At 42.4% G+C, this 15,241-nt stretch overlaps 1 protein-coding gene across 2 annotated transcripts; it reads right to left on the reverse strand.

Moving 5' to 3' along the window:
* Positions 1-10: 10 nt before the first annotated feature.
* LOC142884759 (WD repeat-containing protein 48) lies at positions 11-7,058 on the reverse strand. 2 transcript variants are annotated; one of them, XM_076020643.1, is made up of 18 exons: positions 6,924-7,058; positions 6,092-6,232; positions 5,922-6,000; positions 5,332-5,544; positions 5,156-5,244; positions 4,745-4,846; positions 4,424-4,648; positions 4,115-4,189; positions 3,778-3,880; positions 3,591-3,688; positions 3,009-3,116; positions 2,786-2,882; positions 2,616-2,711; positions 2,387-2,492; positions 2,225-2,312; positions 1,914-1,990; positions 1,624-1,816; positions 11-1,539 (listed from the first exon to the last, which is right to left on the reverse strand). In XM_076020643.1, the coding sequence occupies exons 1-18, from the start codon at positions 6,969-6,971 to the stop codon at positions 1,444-1,446; spliced, it is 2,034 nt and encodes a 677-aa protein (XP_075876758.1). In that variant the 5' UTR covers positions 6,972-7,058; the 3' UTR covers positions 11-1,443. The 2 variants fall into 2 exon arrangements, with proteins under 2 accessions (XP_075876758.1, XP_075876757.1); XM_076020642.1 differs by having other exon boundaries at positions 5,156-5,544.
* Between the last annotated feature and the right edge of the window lie 8,183 nt (positions 7,059-15,241).

Raw genomic sequence — 15,241 nt, forward strand, 5'->3', positions numbered from 1 at the left:
CACAAATCTGTCATTGTTAAACCATTCCAATTTATTTCTTTCAATGCCTAAAATATACATATTTCACAAATTATTACAAGGGATACTGCAGTGAATTGGCCTCAGAATGATACCCATCATGTTTTTGGCCACTCCTTCGCTATGGCGTTGCACACACACATTGTGGCAAAAAAACAAACAAAATGAAAAATAACTGCAGAAGTTTTACAATGAAACAGATCTCTTGTTGTGCCCGGTGACGCACCAAAAGAGAAAGGTTTTTGTTTTTTTTCCATTTATTTCACTTTGGTCATTTATTCCCACAGTGCTTTTAGTGTTTTCTCTTTGAAATTCCCCTTCCGAGTTAAACTCATCGAAACTTCTATAGAATCTAAATGAAATATACATTAGGAACAGCCCTCACTGTAATCAAAGTCATTATCCAAGCACAGAGCAAGTAAGCATGAGTTATTGTTAAAGATACATACCTTATATATATATATATAATTCCCCCCCCATTGCTAAGATGACTTGGACAACTACTAACATTCTTAAGAGTGAACTGCAATTTCTGGGCTGCAGTGAATACAACTAATGCAATTTTCAAACATCTGGGTCAAAATTACCTTTGTGATAATAAAGAAGATCTAGGGATTTGGAAAATTAACAGTTGGGCTTTAAGTAGGCTGTACAACAACACAATAAAACTGAGGCAAATCCAAAAGAAAAAAAACAACCTTGTACACATATTTACAGTAAAAGAACATTCAGTCCATTCAGAACAGCACAGCTTTAAGGAAAAAGAGAAACAGAAATGACAAAGACAAGTGCTTCAGTCTACGAGGTTCAGGCTCTGCAGTGATTAGACGTGGAAGCCGAGGTTTAGTTCAGGTCGAGATGACAACAGAACACAGACGGGCCGCTCTGAGTGACCGAGATGCTACCCAAAGACCAAGGTGTTTCCTGAACCGGCGACGGAGTCAACGAGGCGGTTGTGGAGTGATTGTAGCAGAGACACGTTTGTGGAATGTAGTGGGACAAACTGAACAGCGCTACATCCATGTGCACAAACACACACGCTTGGACATAAACATGTAACAGGGCTACGGTCACCTCAAAGTAAAAATGCCAATCAGAAGGAGGGAACAAATATAAGAGTTGATGAACAGAAGAGAAGAACCAGTGGGTGCTGGAGTCCATTTGTGTAGCTCTTGTTGAACTGGGAGAAGAAAAAAAACAAAACACGCGCACACACGACTGACCTCGCTGGCGTTGCTCGCTCCGGCTTGTTCTTGTTGTTCTGGTCGAGTTCCTATGATACACCACAAAACCACGTCCTCATAAATTCTACTGGACTCATTGATACTGTGACTCTGCACCTCACAATGGGGTTCTGGGGTTCTACATGTCAGAGGTGGGTGGTGATTGGCAAATAATGAGTTCTTCTTTTAAAAATTGTGACTTTCACGTGGACTTCTGCCTATAATGAAGTGTCAAGTCCCCTCCGCTCTTCCAGATAAAGTGTTTCACTGTTCGCAGGTCCATGTTGGGATCTAGAACCTGGCCGACGGACAAAAGCATTGACAGGTTAACAAAGTGACTAAAAGTGTGCGTGGAGCATCAAGTCTGAAATGGTCCCATTACCTGGTCTTGACACATCAACTCAATCTTTTCCTCGGCCAGCATTGCCATGTCCTCCTCCTTCTCCTGCTCTCCGGGCTTGTCGTTGGCCGAGGAGCTGGTGGTCTGGGACTCGTTGTCCAGGTTGATGATCTTCTCGTAAACGTGCTCCATCACCTTCCTCACCTGCAGCATGTCACTGGCTGAGAGGCGGTCCCTGCGTGGGGCACACACAGTTTAAAAAGATTAAAATCAGCTTTAACCTCAAGAGTTCTGGCTCATGTTGAAGAGCACACAAAAGAAGGAGCGCTTACTTCTTCAGAGTTTTTGCACCAGAGGAAGAATGAGGCTGGAGGTAGAATGGGATTTTGTTGAATTTGGGCATATTTTTCTGGAAAACCCCCCACCCAAAAGAAAAGCAAATGGAAAATCATTGATAATGCGTACAATGATAATAATGAACACCACAAGTGACACAGCAGAGACACGTGCCAATTCTCTGCTCTGGTTCTGGGGGTTTAATTCTGTCTTAAATATTTCTAAAGAGTTTGGGGAATATGAACGATCACAACAGTTTATTAAAGCAATCTACCACCTGAACTAGAAAAAAACAACATGTACTTACATCTACAGTAATATCGATAACCCACTGTGGAACTGTCTCATTCAGCAGCATGGACTCAGTCTCTCCGCCTGAATCTCTACACAGCAACCTGCAAACACAGGACAACACTGATGCAACAAAGCTGCGTCCTGCGCTCCGACCAAGACTATGGCGAACCTTCACCTGAATAGAGTTCTGCCTCCTGCTTCTCCAAAGATGACGGGGGTGTGCGGTGGCACTTGGAAATAACCATTTCCCCTCTGCACCCGGTTTTCTGGTTCTCCGTTCACTGCGAGCACAAAAACAGTGACATTGCCAGACGAAGCCAATGACACCTGCTGATCACGGACAGCAGTGGGGAAAGCTGCGGCGGGAGCAGTGCGTTGACTGACTGATGAAGCAACACTCTTACCGTGGTTCACCTCATTCTCTTCCTCGTCCATGGGGTTGATGCGGGTTCTGGGCCAGAACTCCAGCAGCGCCTGGAGCAGCAGTCCGCCCAGGTTCACTACAAGGTGGGGGAGCAAGTCGGATGAGGAGTCCTGCAGCTACTTATCAAACAAAAAAGGTCAGAAATCTTACACTTTGGGTCGGATCCATCGGAGCTTGAAAACCCAGCATCCTTTGCAGACACCCAGGCAGCAAAGCAGTCGCTCTCATCCAACGTGATGGTGAGCATCTTTGGGAAAAGAGAAGCAGCTATGAGAGTGAACGGTGCCCAGGACCAGGACGGACTGGTGGTGAGTAGGAGGAAAGCTGCCGCTGCACACGTGTCAATGAAAATCTTGCGACGGTGCCAGCTCACCCCAGTTTTCAGATCAACAGAGAACCAATTCGGCACGTAGACCATCTTGAACCGCTTCTTAATTTCTTCATCAAACTCCACTTTCCCCAAGTCTTCACCCTTACAGGCCTGAGGATAAAGCACACATAGTCAGCTGACAGCCAGTTCATCAGGACATGTGAGAGCAAGGCGTCTTACTGGCAGCTCAGAGAAGCACTTTAACATAGTGACAATAACTTCTCTTTATATCGTTTGGGATAAGAAAATTAAATCCTGAAATTTGCAGCTTTCTAATTTGTGGGTTTTGGCAAATGAGCTGCCGTTGACACTGGACTCAGTGAATCCACAATGTTTTTATGAGGCAGACAATGTCAAATTTGTGGTGGTGTTGGAAATTAAAAAGCCTATGCAGTGTCACAAGATTTAGTTTTTTTTTTAGTTTTTTATCTCAAACACCTTCAACTTGTACTTATACACCAATATTTTCTTCCTAGAGCCCTTTTAAATATTAAAATCAAATCAAAAAACAGTCACTGTCCGGCCGACCAGACTCCCTGTGGCTCAGAAAACAAGCATCACGTGCTAATACATTAAGCTGTTTACCTTCAGAACGTCCCAAAAAGCCACATTGTTGTTTGTGTCCTTGGTGAGTATGTGTCGCTTGTCATTCAGAATGTGGCACTGAATAATACTGGCACCTCCTGCAAAAAGCAACGGCAAACCTTCAGTGACTGACGCGTCAGAGACGAGGACGGAAGCTGTGCCCTAAATTGAACACTCGGTGATTTACCCTTGATGACTTGCTCTGGCTGAGTACACAGTGGCGTCAGAGGGGTGGTGCAGTCGTTGTCATACTCCCCTGACGATCTGAAGTTGTGCATTCCCTTTAGAGACTGAACACAGCCAGTTAATATCAGTCTCTGTCACACTCGTACTCCAGTGCAATGCAATTAAGCTCCCCTATATCTCTCTGTCCAAACCAGCTCAAAACTAGTTGAACACTTCTAATGAACCAAGGCGGGATGGCTGTTCTATGGAGTTGGGTGCGGCCACATTTTAAACAGCGTACTCCACAGGCATTGTGCTGACAGAGGGACGGTGATCTCAAAGGTGTCACGCATGCTTACCCATTTGTTAACGGATGACTTGGTGGTGGAGACCCAGATCGCTGGAGGTGGGTCAGCAGATCTGTCCAGTTCCATCTGAGCAACACAGGGAAAAGGGCTCGAATGTTGAGCAAAGAGTGCACAAGTCACAGAGCAGAGGGTTTTTTTTTTTTTTTTTAAACAGGGCAAAAAAACTTTTGGGATCAATGAAAGTTGCCCAAGATGACGACGGCAAAGAGGATTCTTACGGAGAATTATCCTCAATTAAACAGGGTAAAAGTTGTACAATCTGAAATCAGCATAGGCACTTATAGGTAACTGCTTTCTTACTTTCAGCACTGGGGCCTTCTCCTCACAGATGAGCACACGGATGTCTGGGTTCCGCAGGTCAGTGCAGTAGATCTTTTTGTCTCTTCCTCCAGAATAAACGTGAGTGAAGGCCTCGTTGACCTGCAGGGCCCAAACACCCTCGTCGTGCACCCGGTAGGTGGCGATGCACCGCTGCTGGCCGAGTGACCACAGCCGGATGGTCCCGTCAGAGCTGCCCGACAAGCACTGGGGATGAGGCGGGGGGGGGGGGGGCTCCAAATCACACATCCGTTTCACAGCTACTGTCCCTGTGTGTTTTTGTCTATGTTGCGTCTATCTCACCTGAGTGCCGTCACGATTCAGCAGCAAAGACTTGACGTTGTCTGTGTGGCCTTTCAGCTTCATCAATTTTGCACACGTCCGGGGATCCCACACTCTCAGAACCTGGCGGGTGAACAGAGGTGGGGATACAAGAGCAGGAAGTTTATCAGTTTAAGAGTCAATCCTAACCAGAGCAAGCATCAATGTGATGTAAATGGGGAAAAAAACTACCAACTACAATAAATACCATACCATAAATTCTACAGATTTGAAGCCACTGACTCAGTGCTATGCTGATCATGCCAGGAGCTTAGAGAGTAATTCTATAGTACAGTTTAGGATGAAGGTTAGAAAAAAGTGATCTATAGAAAATGCAAATTAAAACTGTTTCCTAAAATAATAATTCTAAACTAAACCACTGCTTTGCCACACCTTTTCTGTGGATCCAGAAACTATGACTGTGCCCATCTGGTTCATAGCCAGACTGTAGATGGAGTCCTTGTTCCCGCTGAGGGACGAGGCTGTGCAGGGACAAATCACAGCCAGTTCAGGACTACAGTCAATGTCGCAGTGAAATGTGTCAAACATAAGGAAAGATATCCACGTACTGGTGACAGTGTTGTTGGAAGCGGTCAGTGCTGTTAACGTGTTCACATCCCATAGGAAGATCTGTCGATCCAGACCTGCTGATGCCACAAGCTCCTTGTCCTTGGCATAGGCCAGAGCTTTCACATAGTCCTTGTGTGTTCGTAACGTTGACATACAGAATCCTTTGTGAGCATTCCATACTTTGACTGTTGTGTCTGATGAGGCAGATATCACTGAAACAATGGCAGCCAGAGAAAGTGGTTCAGGTTCAAGTGTAATGGGACATAAAATACAGTGTTTGATGCTGAATAATGCTGAGATTAGAGCTTCTAAGGGTCTAAAATGTGTGATTTTGACGTATCGACAACTTCGTTACCAGTTAACACAGGTAAACCTGCATTACTTGAAACGATAAAGTAAATAATAATACTGATTTGTGCTACACACAATCACAAAGATTGCTGCAATTTATTTGGCGCAGCTTATATCACAGGGGGAGCATGATGAATGCAACTACAGTACAACTTAAAATCCAGCCAAAATAATCATAAAATAATCAGCCAATGACTTTTAATGACATTTTAAAATGAATGATGGCACCCAGACTCACGTGTTTTGCCGTTACAACACAGAACTATGTCATTAACCCAGTCTGTATGGTGCTCCATCGATGCAATGTACGGATCCTGCTGCAGGTGTAGAGAAGAACATTTTATGTGATTTAACCATCAAAGAAACACGGTTGGGATACAATGGTGATCATCTGAAAGAGTGTTTTACTTTGTGCTGGTAGACACTCCATATCCGGATGATCGAGTCCCTTCCAGCAGTGAAGAGCCGATTCAGAGCGGGATCTAGTTGGAGCGCGTTCACCCCATTCCGATTGTACTTCTCCACCTCATCTCTAATCACATACGACACCTGAGGTACGCGGAGAAGGCAGAAGCGCGGAGGTCAGACTCTCATCCGACCACCTTGACATCTCTGTACCAGCAACACACCCACTTCCTGGCTTGAGCACGTTTCGAAGCCTCGACACGCCGACGGTCAAATGTCGAGGAATTTGAAGTTCGCGAAAGAGTTGAACCGCGTTGCCCACACGATGAGACGGAATGTGTAATAAGTGCACACATGCGAGAGACAGGGTTTGAGCTTGTAACGTGGTTTGATTTAGCGACGGGACAGAAACGCCGAGGCGCGTACGTTTTCCCAGCAATTAGACCGAGCCCGGCCACTGAAGCTAACGCAGACTGAATGCTCTACTAGCAAGACAATTCAGCCGTGACTGCATTAATGATTTAAGCCAAGTGTAATAACGAGTACCTGTGTTACAAAGCGTTAAAGGCGCCTTAATGAGATACAAGTTTACTTATCATTATTTCTTTTTGGAAACGTGATCGTTGGGTTGGCTGCATTAGCCGGATAGCACTTAGCGGTGCAAGCTAAGCTAGTTATGTTAGCCCTGCTTCAGTCATGACTCATAAGAGCAAGGCTGCCTCTGACAGGCATGTTTCACTGTCCGTCCACTATCAACCAAACACTTTAGAAAGTTGAACATCATCAGCGCTGCTGTTCCCGCACCCTTGGCGAAAATGTAACTGATAAAATTTACCTGGACTTTCCTCCGCCCAGCAGCATTTTGCCTGTGATGCGTGGCCATCTTGCATGTTGACAGTCAATTCATGTGATGCTACATCCGGAATAAAGAAAACATATGCACCTGGGCCTGGTGGGTAATGTAGTTTTACGTACGATTCAAGTCAAAAGCGTGTTCACTGTGGAAACGTTAAAAGGAAAAGCTGGCTAAGTAACATTCTAGCGAATGGAGAAAGAATAGAGTTCACTTTGCCACTCCTTTTCAAATAACAATGATACAGTGTCCGATTATAGTGTTTGTATATACCAAGGTCTCGTTTATGGACGTTTTTTGTATGACTTTTTGTGAGATCGAAAATTTTTTTGTTTGATTTTTTTGTTTGTTTGTTTTTAAGAGGGTCCGCAATCTCAATTTTGCCAAAACTCGTTCTGCCTCAATCATAATAGAATTACCATATTTGACCACCCGAGGGCGCCATTATACGCCAACATGAAAGCGGTCAGACCCCCCTTCTTGTTTTGTCCTTTCAACAATCTGTCAAAACAAATGCTGACAGATTGTTTGGACTGTGTCCTTTTTTTGGCTCATCCAAGTGCAACAGGTTTTTGGCCCCAATTCGAGTTGACTGAGGGTGATTTTTTTTTTTTTAAAGCTGCATTTTTAACTCCAAACTGCAGTTTGCAGTGAAAATTGCAACAGTCAGCAGGGTTTTACTTTTATTTCAATGTGTTTTCGGAATACAACAGTGCCCATTCCTGCGCCCATAAGGCTTCACAGATCAGATTTGACAACCTCAATATTTCCTCTCTTTCACAGCCGGGGCGGTTTGGTGAGGTTCCTCCAGTGTCCGGCAGTGTACCATATAGGGATGGCGCCGCTGCGACTCTGTGCTTTTGGAGTGTGACATGGGGCAGCTATAGGAGCGATAATCCCCCTGCTCCGGCAACATCCTCCCTCCCTCCTGCTCTTCTTGCTCAAGGGCAAATCGAGGCGCACCTCCTCGCCCGCCGCTGCGCAGCTGCTGGGGACCGCGCAGCATCTTGTTCGCGCGAGCCTCTTCTGGGAGGTTTTTTTTTTTTTGGAAGACGGAGGAGAGCAGGCGAGAGGTGGAGAAATGTCCAGCATGAGGTAAATCAGACAGCCGGCACTTCACCCCAAAGTCTGATGAGAAGTCGCAACTTTGGATTCTGGTGACAAGACGCAGTTTTCTGCTCTGCTTAGTTGGATTTTTTTTTCTTTTTTTTTTTTTTCTAAATGAATAATTGTGTCTTTTCTTTTTTTGGTTCATCCTGGAGAATATGCATTGAAAAGGAGATATGGATTCTGTTTGGCTGCCCCGTCTTCCAAATCCCGAAGAACTGAACTCTGGAAATGATGCTGTAAATCTCAGAGTTTTACATGTAAGTAAGGCTTTATCTGTTTTATTAAATTTACAGTGGAAATTTAATTGGGGAAACTGTCCCTATCTCTGTTTGAAGTTGCAGTGGTCTGATAGACAGCTTCTTAACTGGTAGGGTACTATTTAGGAACTTAATATTACACTGAAACTTTTAATGATGAGAACCAGTAGCTTTGGCTTCTAACAAAAATAAATTATATGTATATATATATATATATATATATATATATATATATATATATATATATATATATATATATATATATATATATATATATATATATATATATATACATACATATATATATATACATATAAAGAACCAAGAGACCTTTTGAAAAACTACAGTACAAAATTCATTTCCAAATCAATTATGACTTCCAAATTTTCCTTGGCTTAATTTACTACCAGAATGTGAATCAATATGCGATATACACATTACGTAATATGACAAAAGGTTGTGAATTTACTTTTTTTTTTATTGACATTTTAAATCCACTATTGTCTAATGTAACTGTAAGACTCATCTAATTCGAATGAACAAAAAGCACAGCTCATTTTTTCCCATCAGTTTATCTCTCTGACTCACAGTATTTATGTGAGAGTATTGTGCATACGTCCTGAAACTTATGTATTTAAGCCCTTGGCTGCAATTACACTGAAAGGTTTTTTCCAAAGAAAGTAGGTCAACAGTTCAGTGTGTGCACCTGGAATCTCTCTCTCTCTCTCTCTCTCTCTCTCCCTCTCTCTCTCTCTCTCTCTCTCTCTCTCTCTCACACACACACACACACACACACACACACACACACACACACACACACACACGCAAGGACAACGATTTTCAAATTTTCAAATGAATATTTAAAACATGTTGGAACCTCAGTAAATTGCAGACCATTTATGTGACATTTTGTATTAATCCAGCACATAACCTGAAAGTTGTTTGCAGAAAAATCCTTCTAGGGTAAAATGTTTAAAAGCACATTACATAATACAAATGAACAGCCAGGCGTATATTAAAAACAGGAAAATTTACATGAATATTGCAGACTCTTTTTTTTTCTGGAAATCAGAAATTTAAAAATGCCTTGTTGTTATAATTGCCCTTCAGCTGTAGATAGTATTCTGGACACCGTCCAGAATGCAGAAACAAAATATTTGATTTTCCTTGAATGTGTAAGGATGACCTAAGAAAATGAATGGTGTAAATAATTTACAAGCAGATTGAGATTGAGAATGCTGCTCAACTGATACTCTACACCTTCGTGGCTCAAATAAAATCTCAGATCTCATCAACGAATGCTGGCTTCAGGTCAACTGTAAGTCATTTCAGACACTGAGTTACTGCTCAATGAATTTCAAACTGTCGTATACAGAACACATGTTATTGTGTGTGTGTGTGTGTGTGTGTGTGTGTGTGTGTGTGTGCGCGCGCGCATGCGTGTGTTCATGTGTGTGTGTGTGTCGGGGGAGGGGAGTATGCCAGTGGCCAATCTGCTCCCCTTTCAGTCTAATTATTATAATTATTTGCAATGATGATGAAGATGATGATGACCCTCTCACATCTGGCTGTTACTGGAATTAAATTTCATTCAGATGATTTTTTTTCTTTCTCTGTGTGGCATTAAACTGTTTACCACCAGGTCAGAGGGTGCAAAACAACTCGGAGGCAACATCCCCTGCATCTCTGTAGCTGTGTGTCTGCAGAGCCCACTAATATTATTTCCTCCAACATGTTTTTATCAGTTTATGACGTTGCAAATAGTCCTTAACCTATTTTTTTTTATAGCCGTCTCGCACACTGAAGAGCTGGATTCACTGTGCGAGACGAGCTGATCTGAGATCAACCTGGGCCAAATAAGCAGATCAAGGGAAAGCAGATAACTAGCGTCTGGCTGGATGTGTGAAGGGATCAATGCATTTCAGGACAGGAGGAGATAGAGGAGTCACTGAGAGTCAATATGAAAAACGTTACAATGGTATTTCTCTGTCAAAAACAGAGCGTACCAAATGTAATCCTCTCTTTGGAAAGCTTCTCCAGTTATTAACGGACTCAGCCACTGGCTAAAAGATGAAAGGGCCTGAGGGTTATTATTATTTTATGTGGTCGTGGTTTTAGTATTGTCTTTATTTATACATTGGCTTAAGTTTATGATCAGATTACCCAAAATATATCTGGGCTTTCTTTTTGAAGAGCAAAGTCAGTTTTGAAATGAGTATGAAGCATATATTCTTCTAGTCAGGCTCAATTTATTCAAAGACCCTTTGAATTACATAAGTATAAGTATTTTTTGATTATTATAAAATATGTTATTAGTGTACATTTCTGTTGTGTGTGTGTGTGTGGGGGGGGGGCAGGGGGGTGTATACTATATGTGTATGTATATACTATATGTACACACACACACACACACACACACACATTCCTGTTCGGGATTATATTTCTCAGAAAATGTTTAATGATAACTTTAAATAAACTAATCAGCAATAAGATATGGACGTCATTTATAAACCCTGTATCTGCATGAGTATGATTAATAATAAAATAGTCAAAACTTAAGATAGATAAATAAATGATAAATTCTGATTCATTTTTTTTTTTTTTTTTAATAATAATAATTTGGCCACAGTATCGTTTCAGTCTTTTTAACTTTTTAACTCCCGCTATGGTTTGACCTCATTGTACCCAAACCAGGCTGAGCATCTAGGAGCTCAGAATCATCCCAGAACAAAATTGCGAAGAGCAAGAACTCCAAAATGACGCCATGAGTCTAAGTCATGTATAGAGACGCCTGCATTCCTCCAACCAGCTCCTCCTGCAGCGACATTCTTCCATTTGGAAGAGAACTCACGGCCGGCACTGACTAAAGTAAAAACTAAACTAAAGTAAGTAAAGTTTTTAGTTTTGATGTTGTAGGTGAGAGTACAATCTGGAAGACAGGTTTTGGGCAAACCAAAATCAGCGCCGGTTCAGAACTACAGACAGTGGACTTAATCCCTCTGACACAGAACTATGGCTGCCCTAGTTTGACTGAGAGCATTGGGTAACAGGAAGCTAGCGATCAGCTGCGAGGATAAAACATCAACGTTCCGTCCCTGGACCTCCTTCAGCACCATCCTCTAATTTGAGTTCATGTGGTGAAAACTGAAAGGGCTAAAAAACGAACCAAAATTTGACACCAACCAACCCACAATCCAGGAACAGGATAGAGTTTGAGTGCACTGACAATTTAATAATCTACATCCCTGACACAGCTGGATACTTGGTGGTACAAGTGTTTGGATTCCTCTGAAATTAGAACTTTAGTTTTAGATTTTTTTTATTTTGATGATGTATCCCATATGACTGAATAAAATAATAAGCGTCTCTCCTTTGTTTCCCATGTCCGATACCTCTCCGTCCCCAGCTCTGAGTAACGCCTAGGACAGGAGGATCAGGATGAAAAGATGGCAACCATGCTGTTACCAACGGGTCCTGATGGCTTGCGGCGGTTCACTCGCGAATCCCAGGCTGCACTGGAGCAGCGGATTGCCACGGATCAGGCCAAAAAGTCCAAGGATCGGCCAGATTCGAGCAAGAACGCAGACCCACCCAAGCCCAGGGTCGACCTGGAGGCCGGCAAGCAGCTGCCGCGCATCTATGGAGACATCCCGCCAGAGCTGGTCGGGATGCCCCTGGAGGACATTGACCCGTTTTACTACAAGAACCAGAGGGTGAGAGGCCAACTGTCACGTTTAGTTCAGTTCTAGTTAGCTGCCATCTTGTGCCGCCATTTTTGCAGGAAGCCCGCCTGACTGTGCCCTAAATTCAAAACGCGCTGTCAGGCAGGCTTCCCTAAAAAAAAAAAGGTGCACACTGGACCTTTAATTCCAATTTAATCAACACGAGAAGACTGTATGCCTCAAGCCCACATCCTGTGGCTAATAATAATGATAACAAAAAATAACAATGATATTGTGAGATGGTTGGTTAAAGATGATGAATTAAAGATCCTATATTATTTAGAATATAATGTATTATTTATTTTATGATTCCCTTCATAACAACATGTCTGTGTCACTGATGTAATGGGTTGTGTATTTTGTTTGGATCTCTTCTTTTTCTGAAGTTTTAGCTGAGACAGTACCTTAGACGTAGATATGTCACATGAGCTGTGTTGCTGAGTTCAGCTTGGCTTTGTAGCCTGTTGGGTCTTTCATCTTAGATTTCTGTGAAATGCTGAGCTAGTGTTCAACCGGCAGAGTCTAGCTCTTTTTTGCTCCAGCAGTATGTTTTCCTGAGTTTGTCCAGTTAACTGAAAACCTGGCAGCTCCTGAGCTTCCAGGCTGTTACGTGTGACATCAGCCTAGTTTCTCCTTGTATTGCCAGGCCAGTTCAGCATTTATTTATGTTTCTATGTGTTTCTATATTACTTCATGAAATAGTGCACTATTTGAAAAATTGGTCACCCGATAGACTTACAACTTATTTGCTGTAAAGAGGGATAAAAAACACAAACTGGTAGACTGAGAAAACTCTTTTCAAATTATAGTCTCTCAGAGTCTCTTGCATGCAAAATTCCTATTTTAACTCAACTTTACATTGTCATTTATCAGCTCCTGCCAGAAAAAAAAACTTGTCCTCCCAAATGTATACATCATGTTTGACCATCTGGCTGTTACTCTCACGCATCATGTTCTTTTCGCACTTGGCGTCACGTTTGCATGTGTGGAAACAGTTGCTGCAAACTAACTGTTGCCTGTGAGAGTTTTTGCGCTGCAACACTGTGAATTTACAAACAAAGCTGCAGCTTTTCAGAGCCGCTCTGAGGGCAGCGGCATCACTTTAGATCTCTTTTTGGGTGCAGGAATAGGATTACCAAGTTTTGATTTGCAGAGATCAGGCTGCTGCCCATTAACGTGCTGCTTACGGAGAGATGGGGTTGGAAAAAAGGATGTGGCAGTCATTTCTCAGGGTCTCTTTGTTTTGGCATGTGATACGCTGCTGGATGGGAGGATTATCCAAAGATGGGGGAAAAAAAAGAAATATTTAAATAAATGGCACATCTGTTGGGGAGAGGTTCAGCCGCTGTGGAGTCGCCTCCATTACGGCGACCAGCGGTGCTCATGGCCGGCGTGTGCACTCACTCTTTTCTTGGAGGCCGAGGCGCTTACACTGGAAGTTAACACAGATGGTAGACGGAGGAGCGGATACAAAACAGCAGCTCTGCTCCGGAAACAGCTGGGCTGCTGCTCACAGCTGCAGAGGAGTTTCTTCCCCCAGCTGTCTGCCACTTGTATCCATTCTCTGGTTCATCTTGGTTTGACTCGCAGCGGTGCAAGTGGAAACCTTTGAGGAAGATCTTTACTAACTATTCCCTCTTGTTTTCTCTCTCTCTCTCTCTCTTCTCTTTGCAGACCTTTATAGTACTTAACAAAGGGAAGGCCATCTTCAGATTCAGTGCCACATCTGCACTTTACATATTTACTCCGTTTCACTTCCTCAGATCCATCGCCATCAAAATTTTAGTCCACTCATATCCTTTCAGAAAGATGTTGGGACATGAGGCCACACTAGGTCATGTGTCCATCAAAGGTAGTTTGGGCACAAAGCTCTTACAGTTTGGGTAGAATGTACCAAGGTTATTAACAGTTTGTGTTGTTTAATGTTATAAAATATTTGAAACACCATCCACACTTGCTGCTTAATCAAGGCAGGAACGAATACGAGTGTGAATAGCTTTACTTCAGAAGGGCTGAGATGGCTCTTGATAAACTGCAGTAGAGTCCATCACTGACGCGACAGGGAGTCGTAGTCCTGAGAGTCTAGACTTGAAGACAACACGTCTGTGTTGTGTGATGTTCAGAAATGGCAAAACTTTGTTAAGATATTTACCATTTACATATAGGATATGATATAATGCAATACTGTACAATGCAATATAAATAATACTAGAAAGGTGTAAACAACATCCCACAAACAGGTTTTATTTTCTACCATCTTTTCTTTAACTCACAAAATCTCACATTGATTGGTTGTTGCACTCTTTTGCTCGCCAGAACCTGGAGTCTTATGTGATTTAGCTATAGCATGCTGTGAACTGATACTTCTTTTTGCTGACGTGAGTGCACTGACAATGTGCATTCATCTATTCAGGCAACACGTACGAAACTCAATGATACAAACATTATATCATAACTAAGAGGAAAGACATAATAAATGTTTGATTTGAGTAAACATTTTTATGCAGAGCCTGGTGAGTGAGGATAACATATTGTCCGATTTGTGTGAAAATATATTTAAAACATTTTTTATTTAGAGATTGTTTAAAGAATGATTAAGTAGTTAGACTGTTTGCACATTTAATCATGAAAAGAAGCTTCATGTTAAAGACTGGACAATGACATGACAAGGTTCAAGCCTTGCGGGGACAAACATTTCTATTTCTGACTCGCCTCCTCCCCACCACCTCCCCCAAACTGCGTATTGGATTTTTCCATAGACCCATTTTTGAAACAGCTTTGTAATGGTCCTCTCTGGCATCGCAAAACCAAATTCCCTCATAAACCCTTGTTTAATCTGCAAAATGAAATAAGAGCAAGGAGATTTTTCCATCATGTGACGGCAGCCTATTAGTTCTCAGACAGCTGTTTCCTACTTTTCATGGGGAGTCATTGGCGGGAGTCTTTCCTCCACACTGCAGAGGATGCAACCTCTATTGATCACATAACATACCTTCAAAAATATACAGAATTTCTATCTGATGTTTTCTCACTGACATCTGTGACAGTGAATGGTGTCACTGTCAAATGGAATTTGCACTTGCACTTGCACTTCTAGTGCAGCAGGTTAACACATTGACTGCAAATCCTAAAGGCTCAGTTTGGCTTAATTTATAAAGCACTCTTGTAAGTGTTTTTGAAGAGAAAAAACACTTTTTTTTCTCTGTAAAAA

Source organism: Nelusetta ayraudi, unplaced genomic scaffold (genome assembly GCF_046127955.1).
Source record: "Nelusetta ayraudi isolate G7.1 ecotype Tasmania unplaced genomic scaffold, CSIRO-AGI_Nayr_v1 ptg000011l, whole genome shotgun sequence".
Lineage (NCBI taxonomy): Eukaryota > Metazoa > Chordata > Actinopteri > Tetraodontiformes > Monacanthidae > Nelusetta > Nelusetta ayraudi.